A 17732-nucleotide genomic window follows, 5' to 3' on the forward strand; every position below is an offset into this window, starting at 1 on the left:
GAAACAGGTGAGAAGCAAAATACATAGAATATAAATAAATAATCAAACCAATAACATATATATATTTATGTATATAAATATAAGCAACTGGAGCATTTGAATAAAAGTGTCTGGCTAAGGTACAAGAGGTGAATCAAGAAGAGACTCAAAACCTTGCAGGCTTCATTCATTTTGCTATGATCATGCAAATCACTTTTAAACAAGGGAGGAGATAGTCGGTTTGGTTTGAATAACAGACGCTTTTCTCTCATGCATCCCTATCTTCTGTTGCACATTTCTTTTTCTTTTGAGGACCCAGGGTATTCAGAAGATGCATTGTGCATTAGAGAGCTTGTAAAAAAGCCCGTACTTATTTTCTTCTTAATTTTGCAGGTAGAAAAGGACTTCAGGTTGATTATTTTATCACTCTTTTAGTTTTAAATCAATTAAACTCTTCCCAAGATGTCAGTGGAGAAGAAAGAAAGAAAATGTAATCATGCAGATAGTCTGCATACGCAATAAATAACACCACAGAAAGCAACTAAGACAATGCTAAATCCAGAAAGAGATTTGTCACCTCACCTATGGAGGCTTATTAAAGTAGATCTAACAGCTGGAAGCACAGTGAGCTATAGGTCTGTCTGAATAAACATCCTGACATCTTTTTAGACAAGGAATAAATCTTCACCTGGGTTTTTGCATTTAAAAATTATTTTGGGGTTCAAAGGCAAATGACAGACCCATAAAGTATTATTCAACATGTTAATACTGATTTCAGATCTTTTCAAAATGTGGCAACAGAATTTGTCTTTCTCTGCTGAAAGAAGCAGACCAAATTAGCATGCATTTCCTGGAAAGCTTATTATTTAGGCCACTCACCCTTCAAAACCAGGAAAAAGACTAGGCAATGACTTCTATTCCCTGTGTTATTAAGGACCTCCATAAATTAGTGGGATGAAGTTATGCTGTACATGATAGTTGTGAGGACAGTTGTCCCAGCAGTGAATGGCTATTTCATTCTGCTTTACAGCAAGGTGGGAGAAGCTTCAGTGAACACGCGGTGACACTGCTAGCATAATTTTTCCTTCACAAGTCACGAGTGGTGTGCCTGTGTGTTTGAACTACGCTAGACAGCTTTGCATTAGGAGACACAAGCGCCTGCTGTGGACCCTGGGTGATGAAGCACAAGGTCACCTCCGCACAAGTGACCAGCAGTAGGGCTTGCACCTGCTCCAGCCAGGGAGAGCTCATGTCCGTCTGTGGCACAGGAAGACCTTGTTCAAGGGCTTTAATGGGGTTTTGGAAAGGAGAGGAGCAAAAAGGCATCACTGCTTGCTTCGAGGTGCTGGTTTACAGTGTTGGGAGCTGGAAGTCGTGTGTTATCTACAACTCTCTGTCATCTCCAGTTCACAGCAGAACAGATACAGTTTGTCACCCCTTTGAAGCTACTGTAGCATGTTATGTCCAGCTCCCATAAGTCCAGGGGTGCTTAAGGCTTTTACAAATAGGGTCTTTTAAAAGTAAGCCTTGTCTGCCACACGCGGGCCAGGCCGACTCCATGGCACTTCTCATAACGCTTCTACTCTCTTTGTTGCTGCTACAGGACACACCGGGCGTTCCCCTCCTGGCAGCTGCCCAAGGGGAGGCTTTATTTCAGCCTGTGAAGTATACTGCGCGGTGAGTCTGGAAGCTACCGTGGGAGCAAAAAAACGATGCTATGAACGATGTTAATCCCGGTGCCATGTGCTTGCCTTTGGAAAGCAGGACAGACAGCTGCTGATGAGAGTTCAGGTGAAACATGTGGCAGAGCCCTTTTTCCAACACCCACCCTTTCTGGCACACTGTCTCCATGTAGGACAGCATCCCTGCCCCCACCCCCTGGCGTTACCAGCATTTCTCACCTGTCCGGCTTTGGCGTTTTCACAGACAAAAGCTTCATAAAACCTTGCAAACTCCGGTGCATTGTCGTTCACGTCCAGGACTTTCACTGTCACGGAGACGCTGCCCACCTGCGAGGGGTTGTCTGGAAGGAGGAGGCAGAACGTAAAGAACGGCAGGATACAGGAAGGGGAAAGGGCTGCTCCTCACTCTGCTCAAGAGGTAAAGCAGCTTTCTTGCTACTGACTGGCTTTTAAACCACATTTTCGCATTGGGAACTGCGGTCGCTTGCGGGTTGTGTGACTTGGAGTGAAGTTGCAAATGCTGCTCTCTGTCTATCCTGGCTTCCCATCTAATCACAGCTTTTCAAACAAATTCCATTAAATATTTCAACCTGGTTCAGTCCAATGGGACGTCTTCTATAACAAAGGTCTTAGACATTGCCCTGTATTTTTTTTATTGCCCTTTGACTGGGCAATACTGTTTGTTGAGCCTCGGTACTGGTGGCATGAATTAGGAGGGGATGCTTTAAGGATAGGCTTGTCATTTAGAGCTTGTTGAAAGTGGTAATTCTGCAGGTCAGATATGTTTTGGCTGACAATTTACGTTCCTTGAACTCAAAAATAGTGTCAAGTCTTTGATACTTTGTACAGGGGGGTTTAAAATGTAATAACACATGAAATTGTACAGAAAAGCTTCCACTGAAGCTTAAAATTGCAATGAAAATTTTACATTCTGCATGACATCATTTCTGATGTTTCTGTCCCACTGGTTCATTAGCTTTCTTTGCCAGTAAATCCAGACATCATTTCACATATCTTCACAATTTCCAAACTAAGTGACCACAGAATAATTTTTTTTTCTTATTGTGTTTTTCTGCCCCGAAACATCTTTCCCTTATTTAATGATAAAATGAAAATCTAAGAAGAAAGAAAAAAATAATAATGCATTATTAAGAGGTCAGAAAAGGTGCAAAAATCTGGAAAAATCTTAAAAATTAGTATTTTCATCTTCTTTTTAGCCATACCACTGTGTGCATTTATCTCCAAATATATCTCCCTTTATAGCAAGAAATGGTTCATATAAACAATAGAGAATTTTCCTACACTCTGGAATTTTCTTAAATGTTCAATGTACTGTATCCATAATGTGTCACATTGTATCATTGAGATAATACTCTTAAACTATATTGTTTCTACCTAATTTATAATTTAATCCTTCGGCTTCCCACATACCCATATATATCTTGCTAACACACCTGTCACTGTGGAAGATGAATGTCTGCATTTACACTCTTAGTAATATTGAACTAACTTTTAAAACTGGGAGCTTTATTCAGGAGTGCCCAACTGCAACATTTTTGAAACTCTTGGCTAAATTAAAATATTGTGCTGCACATGTACAGAGCAAAACTGACAGGATTGACGGAGGCTGAGTCAAAGGAAGACATGCCTTCATATTGCTCTCACCCTACAGTGCTGCTCCAGGGGCAGCTTCTAGACTCGTGTGTGTATGCGGATTTACATGGGGTTGCAATGGCCACTGGTGGCTGAAAATAAAACTAGTATCAAAATAGACGGGAGTGAGATCCTATCATGTCACCAACACCTCCCACTACTAAAAAGGGGACAGAAAAGCATCGTTTGCTGGAACAGCCTGCAAATATGGGGCAGAGTCACCCTGACTCTTGTGAAATATTCCCTCTGCTAACTTCAAGTTGGCTGATTCAGTTTTGGGTAAGCGTCTCAAAACTTTTTTCCTCTCAAACTGCCCCGTATCTCTGGTACAGCCTGAATGTGCAGAAAGCTCTCTCAGGCATAGTGCTTAAAGATACGGTTTAGTGATGGTTTTTGTCAGTTAGGTTAATGGTTGGACTCGATGATCTGAAAGGTCCCTTCCAACCTAGGCAATCCTATGATTCTATGACTTGAAGAATGTCCTAGCTACTGGGAGCAGACTTCTGAAAAGCTGCTGCCCCTCAGCAGATGAACTGAGATCCTGAGGAAAAGCTGTGTGGACCAGAGAGGTTTCAGGTGAAGACTGGGTGAACCTTTTATTTTATTTGCTTATATATCCTGAGCTCCTTTATGAAGCTCATATCCGTTAGTATTTCAAACTCAGCTAAATTTTTCATACTGACACTATGAAATGATCAGCATCTCCTTGTTCTCATAGCCTTGGTAAATACCTGGCATGGATGAAGCTGAATTTTAGCTCATTGTAAAACCCAAAAGCGTAATGAGTTCAGCATTCTTGAAGATCCCAAAGCACTCTGGCCCAAATTATTTATGCAGCAAGCAGATGGGGATGACATTTACTCGCTGGTGAACCAGACCGGATTTCAACCAGTGACCTAGCAGTGCAGGATCATTGCTGCCCACCAATCCCTGCACCACTCAGCCTTCCCAGATAGGACTGGCAGGGTCTGCTTCAGCTGCCTAGCCCTTCTGGAGAGATAGAGCTCTTGCAGAAACACATCAGGAACAGTTTTAAATAAAACCCTGAAATACTAATGAACTGAAAAAGCAGCACTCTGCATTTAATCAACAGCCTCTACTCCACCACCACCCTGTGAAAAAGAGCATAAAAAATAAAAAAAAATGCAGTATTCGCTTGCTGATAGCAGAAGAGTAATTCAGTTAACACGGCTTCCCACTCAGTGCATAAGAACATGTGAATTGCTGAATTCAGGCCCCTCAGCCTGCTTTGTCTATTGTATCTCTTTAATCTATGTACAGTCTGCATTCTCCTTACTCAGCTCCACGGCCAGCACAGTGATGTTGTGCCAAGAAACGTCCTCCCGGTCAAGAGGTCTTGCAGTCATCAGTGCTCCTGATGTAATGTCGACATAAAAGAACCGCCCCGGATCACTGCTCCTGTCAATCGAGTATCTGCAAGAGTACATATTAAAAAAAATTATGCAAGCCTTGTGAAAACTGTGTGTTATAGACAACGAAGTACCCCAGCAGGAATAGTGTCATACACAGCAGATGCACGTTCTTCCACAACCTAGTTGTGTGCTCCACTGACTTGTATAGGTACAGACCGAGATGCTCCAAAAAGTAGGAATTCATGTGGCTAACGGCATTTAACAGTGAGTGGTACTTCAGTGGAGCTGGAAGACAGGAAGATTTAAAGGAAGAAGCCTCAAAGCAAGGCACAGCTCAGCAGAGGAACATCTGCTTTACAGGGAAAATCTGTCAGTGAAGAGTGCGATTTCTTTTTCTGAGCAAAATAATTACGCCCTTTCCTTGGGCACAATTCAGGCAGGATGAAAACATCTTTACATCAGCTTGTTCTCTGGGCACCTAGGCTGATGAGGAGGAACTACTCCCTTCCTCGTGCTTTTATATATTCTCTCCTCCTTGAGGGGAATAATCTCCACCTGCATCCTGGACCACCAGGATGCCTGGTGTCCTGATCGAGCCATGTCAACCCAAGGGGGATGATGACTGGCTTTCTCATATCATTCGGACGGAAAACCAGCTCCCTCTGTGAGGTTGATTCATCATAATTACTGAACCTGCCTGGCCAATATGTCAGTTTAATGCTGGGAACAAGCTTCTCGCACCCGTGAGCAGGGGAGTGTGGTGGTACCTGCGGGCCGGAAAGTTTGGGCAGGGAGGCAGCTGACTGACAGCTGTCGCTGCTGTACTCGGTCAGAGGGACCATTTCTCAGGGTGTGTAAAATACTCAATACCCTCCATATACATCACCTTGCTCTTAACAGCAGTTTGTACAAGTCGCCTTCCTAGCTAGCTGTGTTAGCGTGGCAAGAGATCCTTTGGCAAAAGCCACGCATGCACCTATGTAGACGCCACAGCCTAGAACAGAGCCCAGACTTATTCTCATTTTTGTTGGTTCCTTCTTCAAAGTTGATGGAAATTGAACGCGTTAGTCGTAACGGATGCTGAACAGGGCTCGTTCTTCTGAGTTTTCGCCTTTCAGCACAAATGCATTCACTGGAACAACCATGCCAGCCTGATCTTTATATAGGGACTTGTTAAACTGCGATATAAAATACTATTGAGCTATGTTGTTGGGAAATTCTTTTACACTTTTTTTTTTTTTTCCGAAAAATCAAAGAGGGTGGGATGGCAGATTCGCTTCCCTTTCCTTCCTAGTCCTTCCTGCTTCTTCTTAAATAAAGAGATTTCTGATGCATTTGACTTATTTAGGAAATAAGTAAGAGTGTAGCTATATTTTGCTATAATAATTATTCTTGTATGAGGGCTATAAAAAGAATTTCTCTCTGACAGTTTAAGGCCAATGAGTATCTGAAATTGAATATGGCCTTGTGGTTAGTGGTGCAGTATTAATCACCGGTGTCAAGAGGCACAGGTGGAGTCTTTGTCTAGATTCTCCATGTAAGTTCTCCTGTTAATAATATCTGTTCCTTCATACTCATTTCCACTGTAGTCTTTAGGTAATCTTCCTGAATTACATAACAACAATAATGGCATATTTCCAACCATCAGAATTTCACAGTGTGGGAGGCCAGATATTGGATGCTGGTACGATGAGGATTTGAGAGGTTCCCCATGTTTAGTGAGCTCTTCTGAAATGTGTCCTTGGCTTTTCCACACTTCAAAAAAATGGCAAAAGGAGGGGCCAGATCACAGGTTTAATTTCAGATGGATTTCAGCTTGGGTAACAAAATATGTGTCCGGGATTTCGGTTTTCTCATTTTGCCTTGCCCTGTGCAAAGTGAATGCAGAGCGAGCCTAAAGCATTGCCTGACTGATAGTGCACAGAGTTGACATGGATGGAGGAGACCACATGAGAGGCAAGGAGAACCAATTCTTAACATCTTAGATAGCATTACGAATGGTATTTATTATTTTTTTTCCTGTTTCCTCTACTCCAAACATTTACATTGGTACGTATTAGGTGTGGGAGAGAAAGGAGGCAAAGAGGGAGGAAAGAAAGTGGGAGAGGGAAAGAAAAAGAGGAAGAAAGTATGAAGGAACAGAGTTACAAAGGAGTCTGTGCATATTTGCAACTTTTAAATTTTATTTTAAAAAATATATCTTCGGTGATGCATTTTGAGCTTTATAGAGTGCTGTTTCATCAAGAGTAATCACTGGAAAGCTCTGAAGAAAACTATAAGAAAAACCTCATTAAAAATAACAATGAACACTTCTACCCTCTGATAGTCCACAGAATTATTCTTACACTATTTTAAGCAGATTAGCACAAAGCTGTTTGCACTGCAGTGTTTGGATAATGCCAGACAGTAATCAGCAAAATAGGATGTGGGTGGAAAAAAGTTTAAGGTAATGAAATTGTGATGCAGACAGTATAATAATTAGTTTTATTGAGGAATTTGAGACAATGTCATGAGAGGTATGATAACTTTATAACGTAGCTAGAAAAGATAGGTATATTAAGGTAGCAGAGATTGAAAAAATAATGAGAGTAGCAACACAGAAAGCAATATCATTAAGAAGAACAGGCTTTGTGTCTGCTCAGATGTCATAGCTGAGGCCTGCAGAGTTGCTCAAATGGATTTCACTGTCTTCAATAACTCCAAATACTTGATGTTTCGACTCCCTCCTGTATTTCCCGGGACCGTTCTCGAACACAGACAATTCAGAAGCCGGACCGAGGCAAGGTTAGGCAAACAGCAGCTCAACACTGAAAGTGTTTCTCAGGTGAGAGAAGCAGCCAGCCCGCTCGGATTATTAACTTCCAGTCACCCAGAGCTTAGGCAGGTTGTGAAAATTAGTATGTGGGCTGGCCTCGAAGAAAAACAGTCTTCTCTGATAAACTGGGCTGACTTGGAGCCACTATGAGCTGTGATCACACAAATCTGCTCTGTTGGCTCCTTGCTGAGCTGACTCTCATATGCTGTAAATACGACTTTACCTTTCTTAACTCCTTATGGGAATATCTAGTTCTGCAGCTTTGCCCAGACACTATATAATTTAGTGATTCATGAATATTTATTAGTATGCATTCAATCTACTCCAAAAGTAGCTGTGTATTTGAGCTGTTGACAAAGGCAGGCTTTGAGACAGAAGGGGGAGAGGGGAGAAGCGAGTTGGTTAGCTTCCCCTCGGTATGGCAGCAGAGTCTCAGCAACGCTGTCAGGTTTTGTGCCTGGGGATTGTTTTCAATGTACGCTACCAGGACATGCCTGACCAGTTCATTGCAATGCTAGATGCAGACGTTCTCCATACCACAGAAAAGGCAAGGGTGACCTCCTGCATTGCTTTGGCAGTCATAGCAGAGCCCTGCGGGTTGACTAAACCCACTAATGACTACCACCGGCTAAAAAGAAAGGGAGTTCCTTCTTTTTCAGCCCCATCACTGCCCCACCAACCAAAAGTACCAGGGAGAACATGCAAAGAGAGGACAGACCTGATCGAGTTGTTGGTCACGTCCGGGTCCTTGGCAGAAATGATCTGGATGGTGGTTCCGATCTCCACGTCCTCGGGCACTTCCACAAAGTAGAAGCTGGGCTCAAACACAGGAGGTTCGTCCACATCCTCCACGCTGATGTGGACTGTGGTGGTGTCGCGGAAGGGACCCAGGTTCAGGAACCGCATTTCCAAGTGGGGGTTGGCACCCTCTACTTTCAAGGTGTAGCTTTTCTTGCTCTCAAAACTTAAAGGCTGAGGAGGAAAAATATATCTAGCATTAGGCACACTTAGCCATATGATTTAGGCCATAAATATGATTTAGGCCATAAAATTTTGGTTTTCAGAAGTAAAAGATGCCCTCTAATATAAACCGATGCTTCTTTTTTAAAATCAATCTTTACTATGATTTTTAATCATTAGGGTAACAAAGATAAATATTTGCAGGTGGAGACAAAGCATTGAGTGATTGAGTGACAGTAGTATTAGAAACAGCACTGTCTGCATGTTTTGCTTTTTTTTTTAATTTGACAGTTGAACTGAAGAAGCCAGGAGAAACATTTGCGGATCACTTCAGAATACATAGTCTTTCATTCTTCTTGCTGAAATGAAAATAAAAGCGGCCACACCACCATTGCGTTGTGATTCACACAGTGTGTTTAATGAAAATACAGGCAGAAACAGACAGTATGGGAGCACCTGAAAATAAGGTAAAGATATGAAGAGTTGGTTCCTCAAACACGGGTCCTGGTAGCAGGGACAAGGATGCTCACACATGGGGTGGAGGTCCCAGTTAGCATCCTCTTTTCTCCCTGAGGAGGTCAGAGTCTTGTCTCCAGAGTGCTCTGTCTGCCAAGCTACTAAAGGGCTCCAGTGGGACCAGGGGACATGCTCAACCTCTCTTGCGGGATCCTGCTCCAGTTTGTATCAGTAATCCATCCTTTCTAGAAGCGGGGTTTTTCACCTCCTCAGTAAGTGTCCTAAACACAGGTTCACAGTCCAGGTGTGCCAAATGCTAGGATTTGAATCTCATCCCTGCCTAGAGAATAGTTTAATTTCAAAGCACTATGAGCTACCCCGACCTCTTCCAGTGGAAGTCCTTCCACTTTTTATTAAGTACTCAAGTATTACTTGAAACAAGGAGTGGGAACGACTCTTTTTTTTTCCCTTTTCTTTCCTGGGATAATGGGTAAAGGGCTGGCAGCTTCCTCTGTTAGCAGTTTCATGAGTTTGATTTCCTTTCTAGATAAAACTACTTATTTGGTGAACATGGATATAGAAATAATTGATGCTGGCACTGAACTTTTCAATAAATAATTTTTTTTGTCTCCCTTCCCCCTTCTTTTCACAGATCCCTGAAGAAAATAGGGCCTCTCCAAAACCTGCTTAGACCTAAATGGGGAGTTCTGTATTTAATGTGCAATTTATCAGTCTTGATAAGAGATGATTAAAAGTGTCTGACAACCAGAATGACAGTATGGAAGGCCCATTCCAAAACATACAAAAAATTTTCACCAGGTGAAGTACACCTTACAGGGGATACAATCATACTTCACAAGTTACAGTTAGAAGTTACAAGCAATCCCACTGTGGTTAAATGGTCACAACCCTTTACTTGTGGGGAGCGTTAATGCTGAAAACCAGCAGAACTGGATCCCCTTACATGGCACAGATCCTGCACAAGACAAACTTTGTACCAGGAAAGAAATGGCCCAATTCTCAGGGTCCCCCAGTGGGACATACTCCTTTTTGTTACATGAATAGCTTTCAAAATGTGTGGCTTTATTCGTACATAAGGATTTGAGCATTGTGTGTGGAACTATCGCACACAGCCTTTGTTCATTCAGACTCCAGTGAGATCACTGCTGTTCCCATCCAACACCTTTGCTTTTCCTATTCAGATCTTTCTTTTTGAAGACCTACCACCAGACCAGATAGGCAGGAAAACAGAGGAGGACGATGCTGAAGAAACTGGAAGTCAAAGGCGTGAAGATCATTATTGTAGCAGTGAAGTCCTCCTTGGCCAGCCATAACCCATCTCTTTTCTGCACTGCTCAGTAGTGCAGCTGGCCAATTCTGCAGCCGTGAGATGTGTATTAGTTTAAGCAACATCAGCAGAAGTTTCACATGCTCAGGCATGGCAGGAGTATATACTATGGGTCTCAAAACACCCCTTGAATTCAGTGGAGGCTTCAGTACTTGTCTACTACCACAGCAGCTTATTTCTGCAGAAGTGGAAACGTTGCAGTGACATACAAAAGCTCATACTTTCACAGTGAAATTACCAGTACTGATATTCTGCATAGGAATGCTTGATGAAAGACTGGAGTTCTTGAAATTATAAAACTAAAACTCCTTCAGTAGGAACTGATTTTCTTGTGCCAGGGGAGATGATGGTCCAGTATTACTGGAGATGCTGTGCAGTGATACAACATGAACCGTGCAACCTGTGGCAGCAGGTACAAGCAGGTGATCTGAAACTTGCTCCTGCTGCCCTTAGTTCCACCTGGTAAATCAGTGACTACTGCAGGCATAGCACTTGTCAGCAAGAGTTTAGCTACATCTACAAACATATTACCCATTACTGCAGAGTCATTATGGTCTACCAGTTGCATATTTATGCATTGTAAAAATAGCAATAAAATATATTCACATGACCAGGAAACACTTATTGTCCATCTGGCAAGGAATGTGCAATGCAAAGCTGCCTTAACGCATACTAAGAAAGAGGCCATTATATCTCATGGTTTCTCATGTGAAGAAAACTGTGTGAGAATCATTGCATGCACACTAAAAACCTAAGTTATTAAAAGAGCAGTTAAATCACAGAAACACTTAATAACTATAAAACCCGGCTGCATCAGGAAAAGACTTAATCACCTAGTAAGAAAAAGTGAGGAAATCAAACAAGCGTGCAAGGCTGTCATGTTTTTGTGGCTCCTGTGTTCAGACACCCTTGGTTTGCTTTGAACTCCTTCATCAGCAACCACGGCTTTCCCTCTTGATCCTCTCATGGGCCAATGCCTCAAAACTGGTGCTCTTCCCATCAGATTTGTCTTCCATGGGTGCGCTCAAACCTCTTTCCAACACTGGTCCCATGGGGAGGGCAAGCAGGTTGTCTGCTGTGACCCAGGCGTGCTGCAAAACACAGCTGAGAGGAGAAGCACGCCACGGAAACCACTCCTTGTCCTTCTTCCCCCGGTGCTGAGTCAGGCACCGAGAGGTGCGCCGCATGGGCAGGATTTAGGAGGAGCCTCCGTGAGAAAGGGGGCAGGCGCTGGGCAGGAGGGCAGTGCCGGGCTCCCCATGTGCTGGTGGTAACCCACCAGCCTGCCTCCAACGGAGGAGGAAGCCAAGGCAGGGAGAAGGGAAAGGCTGTCACTGGGATGAGCATCAGCCTCGCAGGAAGGGAGCTTGCAAGGAACTGTAGCTCTTCAGGAAACGCTCAACATTTAGTTGGCTGAGATAAGCGGCCACAAGGCCTCAAGCAGTGGTTTTATGTGTAAATTCTGACTTTTTGGTGCCCACGGTAGAAGTGTTATTTCGTTGGGAAATCATGAAAGGGAAAGTTTTGTTTTCTTTCAAAGAAGATTTCATTCTGGGTTTAGAAATTATCTCTCTTTCCCCCCACTGTTCTGATATCCTTTTCTGTCAACATCAATTGATTTTTTTTTTTTTTGCTTTAGTGGATCCAAAGGACATCTTTCCCAATGTTTGGCTATTGATAATCATGTAATTAAAAAAATCTACAGGCGTATATATACATATATATATAATTTTAGAAACATTTATGTACAGTAGGTGTATTGAGCAGTGTGTACCAGTATGCCAGTATGTATCTGGTATGATTCATGCCATAAATTTTTGTAACTCCTCCTCCTGACATACATGAACATCTAGTAAAACTGTATTCATAATAACGAAAGTCAAGCTTAATGACACATTTACTCCAGAGAAACTATTTTTTTCACCAATAAATGAGTGAAAAATTACATTAGACTTTGCACTCAACATCTATTTAATTTCAGCAAAGCAGTTAAGCACATGCTTAACTTTAGGGACTAGTGTTCATAAACAAGATGTGGAGAAAGGTGACCATAAATACATGCTGAAGTGCTTTGCTGTAGGGCATAGGGGCTTGCAGGGTCAAATCTCACCCATGCGTTGCTCCATTTTAGTGCACAATCTAGTCCCAGGCCATTTAAATGGAGACTATACTTCCTTATTAGTGCACCAGATATGCTTAGGCAGAAATATGGTTGCAATTTCATAACGTAGAACTAGAGTTGAACTTCTAGCATTTATGAAAGATGGTAGAAGAAATATCCTATAGCAGGGAGTCTAAGCAAAATACTCTGTTCCCTTCTGCATAGCCTGCGGTACAGAGTACTAGAAGTTTCACAGCTGCCATTTTAGAGACAACTTCTTCTAGCCTAATTAGCATTTATGGATCTTCAAGCAGCAATTAAAAAAAACTGCCTGGTTTTTATTGGTTTATAAATAATTCTAAGGCATGCTTTACTATTGTTTGTGGGACACCGGAGTGAAAAATGTGTACAGTTCAAATGCAAATATTGATCTAATTTCTTACATTGTAGGATAATTAAGCTACGGAGAATATTTAAATAGATAAATAGTGAATCAGAACATTCCTTCAGTGGGAAAAGACATGTTTATGCTAATGCTGTCCCCACTAAAGGTTGCTCCTAGGAACGCAGTCTGCTTTCATATTTTAGCAATGAATGTTTGAGAAATTGTGTTTTTATAGCAGGAAAGGGGCTACTGTCATGTAATGGGAACAAAGTTACTACAGGCGTAGGGAATATTGCACACATAAAATGTAACCAGGGCTGTTAGCCATATAAATTGCTATAAAAAGGAAACTTTACTACCTTTCTCACAGTTATGATGCCAACTTGGTAATTAGGATCGGTGTTAATATCAAAGACGTCCAGTCCGTCTCCGTCCACAAGGCTGTATTTCATCTCCGCATTAATGCCTTCGTCCAGGTCTTTAGCAACCACGCGGCCCACGGTGGAGCTGATGGGAGCGGACTCCAGCACGCTCATCTGATAATGCTCTGGCACGAGCAGCAGAGAAAGAGAGCGGGGAGCGAAAAACAAGCTGTGAAAAGGAACCGAAAACTGCACAGCAATGCAAAGAGCAGACCAGGGCAGACCGCAATGCTGCATAGCCTGCAGGGAATCCCTAGTACCTTTACCAAAGCTGCAACAGCGGTGTGATTTCTTTTAGAAATCAACAGCTAGACTGAATTGCCTGGGAAGCTTTTATTTAGGTGTTTGTCACATCAACAGGTTTGTTCAACGGGTTCTTTTCAAAACAGCAATGTACCTGGAAAAGGGAACTTCAGCTAGAAAAATAGGGCAATTAACACCAGCGCTGCTGCAGTCATGATATAAAGCAGGGTATGAAACAGATTTAATAGGACAGGCATCTTTTATTAGATCAGCTTGTACAGTGGGAATAAGCACACAAGTTTTGAGCACCACAAATCCTTTCCCAAGTCCATATAAACTTCTTTTCCACCCTGAACAAGGCTTTGAGAGCTCAGAAACTTGCCTGTTTCTTCCAAGTTTACCAGTTACTCTATTAAAAGATACTACCTCTCCCTGCAAACCCTACCTTGAGCACATTTGGTGCATCACTAATTTGCTTAGCAGCAAGCCTGGGGAAAAAGAAAGCTGCTATTTTTAAAACATGTTTTAAAAATACAAATGTTGTATCGAAAATACTTCTGTGACATCATACTTTATGTTCAAACCTTCCTTGCTGCACCCTCTCTGTTAACTCCACCAGTTACCGAGCTTTGCAAGGCAGAATTACACCGAGGGTGGAGTTTGATCTATTCTCATTTTTCTTAGTCAAGTGTTTGATATCAGTTACGATTCATGCTACTTTCAAAACAGGATTGGCAATGGTGCGGTCAACAAGCTGCTCTGCCAGAAGAAGAAAAGTGGAAGTTGATGCTTCTTGCTGATCTCGGTGGAGTGCTTTGATTTAGCAGTGTAACATCCAGAAACAGATGGAGAAGCAGAATAGCCACAAAAAGAACCGCAGGACTTTTCATTTCTCAGCTAGATGAGAAAAATGGCAATACCAAAATGGCTTGACACTGATCTACACCACCAAAAGAAATGGTGTTCAAACCAACCTAAAAAGTTTCTTTCAAGTTTTTAACAGTAATATAGAATTTTGTAGGTAAATTTGCTCTGAAATAATTTTTAAAAGAAAGAGCAAAATATTGCAAATCTTGCTCTGAAATTCACTTCTGTAAATAGAAAGTAGCATTTCTGATAAGAGTGGAGTTGCCTATTTTTGCATGCCACTAACTGTGGCTGTTACATATCTTAGGGTTTAACTGTATGTTGCCAAGGTTTAGATGAACCTTTCCTGGGGAGCAGGCGGTATGACAACGTACTCTACACCGGCAGCACAGCGACCCGACGCTGCCCTGCAGCGGCCTGGCTGGAGTGTTGAATGAATGATCTTTCAACTTCCAGCACCGCCACATGTCCCTGGTTTGACAGACATCCTTTCGGAGATAGGAAGAAAAGAGAATCAGGGCAGCAATTAGCAGCCAAAGGCAGTGGCCATGAGTAGTCTAGGAACACAAAAGATCTCCTTCTTTCCTTTTTCTGTAAATTAATTTTTCACCCTCTGAAAAAAGCGGTGGTTTTGTTGATTTTGGAGGTCAGAAACCTCTTCTGACAGACAAGCTGGTGAATGCTCCATTTTGACATTTTTCTGAAGGAAAGTTCCTTCTTCGATCCGAAATTCTGCCCATCTCTAATTGTGACTACCCCGAGTTTGAAAATGGCTCTAATGAGAGCAAACTGCAGCCGTGTAATTCAGCAACCCTTTTTGTGCCCCTCCTGGCGCAGCGGGTACTCACTCTGTGGAAATCTGGGTGGATTGTCGTTGACATCAGAGAGGGTGATGTTGACTGTGGTTGTTCCAGCTAATCCTCCCAGCTGTCCACCCATATCCTTGGCCTGGATAATCACTTCATAATATTCTTTTGCTTCTCTGTCCATGTTCATTAGAGCTGTTCTAATTAAGCCTGTGAGGTTGAGGGGGGGAAAGGGGTTTCGGGAACAAAAGAAATGGTAGTTAAAGAGCGCACAAACAACGTGGGGTCATCTTGCTCCTGCATCATGTTCCCTGTGTCAAGAATGAGACCAGACTCTGCATTCAGCCTCACCTTCCCTGGCAGAGTAAAACTCACCCAAATTAAATCTAGGTTAACAGAAGGTGTGAATTTTAAAGAAGCCCAGTTAAAATGCATCAGCTCTGGGGCAGGCTGGCTGTTCAAAATTAAAACGTTGCCTTCCCAGGGAGCTGGAAAAGCATTTCGGGAACAGAGGGTGCGCTAGGCCGAATTAAGGCCCTGCTCAAGCTAAATATGTCCGCACAGAAGGTGGAAGTGATGTGATTAGTTAAAAGCTACATCAAGACGAGTTTTCCAGCACCCCTACGCACGCAGTCCTGCAGGCAAGCTGACATAAGCCCACGGGCTTTGCCCGGGTGGCTCGGGCCCCGCGCTGGGGGCTAGGGGAGCAGGATTCGGGGCCGTACCGCCGGTTCGGGCAGGCTGCTCCCGCACCGGTGTGGGGGGGGTGGGAGGCGGTCACCCCGCCCGCCCCCCCCCCGCGGAGCCGTCCCTTTCCTTCGGGGTAACACTACTGCGAGAGGACATGAGGTGGCAGCAGCACTTCTCCGATGGATGCTGCGAGGAGCCGGGCGGCCGCTGCGGCTCCCGGCCGGGGCCGGCGGCTCCCCCTGCCCGCATCCCCCGCCCCCGGCCCTGCCTCGCCTCGCCCCGCCCGGCGCCGTCGGGTGTCCGCATGAGGGTTGGGGCGCTCCTCTTCTTTTTTTCCTCTTGGGCGCTCCTTCCTTCTTCGCCCGGCTGCCCCCGCTCGATCCTGCCCTCCCCCGTGTGACTGTCTGCCCGGACGGAGGGGCAGAGGCCCCCGCGTTAGAGCTGACAAACCTCCGGTCCTCCCAGCGCGACCCATTCCTCAGGCCGCCAGCACCTCCTTGCCCACGGCGGGCCAGCGGCTTGCTCCTCTGCCCACCATCGCTGCTCAACGGGCTGCTCGGCCACACAGTGGTCCCCGAGCCGGAGAGAAGCAGCGGTTGGTGATGGAGCCCAAGGGATGTACTGCCAGGAGACACTTTCTAGGGCACTTGCTAGACATGGGCTGTGACACAGTGGGGGTGCCCTCCTGTGTGGGGGCACATACGTGTCAGCCCCAGGCACCACCCCAGTCGCACGGCTCAACATGCAGTACTTGCACATCAGGACGCTATGAACTTGAGTGATCTGCATTTGGTCTTTATTTTTAGCAGAAAGACAATGTATGGGTTTAATAAAAAAGCAGTAAAAAGATATTGCATTGGCAATTATCACTGTGCGTAGAAGGGAAGAAATAGTGACCAGTACTGAGCAATTCACAGTGAGCTATTTTAATCTTGCTACGTGGAGCTCTTAAGAGCCTCATCCTGCAAAGTTGAGTGACTCCCATGAAGGGCTGTAGCTCCTCAGCTTCCATAGATATAAATAAGATATAAAAATGCTTAGCATTTTGGGAAGTATTTTCTCCACATACAAATACTTTTCAGGGAATTTCCACTCTTGACTTGTCCTTAATATGTAACAGGCTAGATCTAAAAAAAGATATCAGTGCCTAAAAGCCAGGCTCTGCCAGGCCTGTGTTTGGGGCCTCTGGTCCCTAGAGAAGGGCCAGTCCAGGACGCCAGGACTCAGAGACAGGTTGGGGTTTATGCTCCTCCAAATGGGACCCAGAGGAGCAGCCATGCTAAGCGGGGAGCTCCGATGCTGCTGTACACAACTGGTCAGCAAGGAAATGCTGAGGATGGTGATGAACCTTAAAACGTTCCTTACGGCTATGGGAAAGGCTCAGATAAAAGCTCAGGTCCTCAGATCTTCCAAAAGAAAGGTGCTGGTACAATTTCCTTCACCAAATGGAGTCAGGTTAGATCTCTTAAAAAAAAGTAGTAAAGAGGAGAGGTGATGTCTTGTCTCTTCTATAACAGCCAGATGGTTTCTTGGGAAGCAGGAGACTCAGGGGCCTGTGCCTACTCTGCCTGAGGGGATTTAAATCCGCATTTTTTCCCTTCTAGGGAAATATGATCATGGTCAGGCCGTAAAAGTATTCTGGAAAAAGGGAGGAGGAGGGTCTCAGCTTTCCTTTGAAGCTGTGCCTTCACATATAAGTTTGGTCAACACCTGTGAGGCTGATGACAGAACAGGGACAGGAACAGGAACTCGTGGTGCTTCTGGCACCAAGAATTTGTGTCAGGAGGTGAACGATAAGGACCCCAAATGCTTCTAGCAGAGGAGAGTATTGAAATGTGTTGCCCGCTATTGGGTGCTTTGATCACTACCCATCAATATAAAGGAGCTGGTGATCGTTTATGCTCTAGGTCTGTTTTGGAAGAAGGTGAAAGCTGGAATTGCATTTTGTGGGT

At 43.9% G+C, this 17732-nt stretch overlaps 1 protein-coding gene across 2 annotated transcripts in view; it reads right to left on the bottom strand.

Annotated features, from left to right (window-relative positions):
* Nucleotides 1-17732, bottom strand: part of CDH20 (cadherin 20) — a 119290-nt gene that overhangs the window by 9746 nt on the left and 91812 nt on the right. For both annotated transcript variants that reach the window (XM_063326081.1, XM_063326082.1), the window contains exons 5-9: nucleotides 15133-15300; nucleotides 13112-13299; nucleotides 8221-8474; nucleotides 4612-4748; nucleotides 1881-2002 (exon numbers count right to left, since the gene is read on the bottom strand). In XM_063326081.1, the coding sequence (XP_063182151.1) occupies nucleotides 1881-2002; nucleotides 4612-4748; nucleotides 8221-8474; nucleotides 13112-13299; nucleotides 15133-15300 (869 nt within the window). The remainder of the gene's footprint in view (nucleotides 1-1880; nucleotides 2003-4611; nucleotides 4749-8220; nucleotides 8475-13111; nucleotides 13300-15132; nucleotides 15301-17732) is intronic.

Source organism: Chroicocephalus ridibundus, chromosome 2 (assembly GCF_963924245.1).
Source record: "Chroicocephalus ridibundus chromosome 2, bChrRid1.1, whole genome shotgun sequence".
Taxonomy (NCBI): domain Eukaryota; kingdom Metazoa; phylum Chordata; class Aves; order Charadriiformes; family Laridae; genus Chroicocephalus; species Chroicocephalus ridibundus.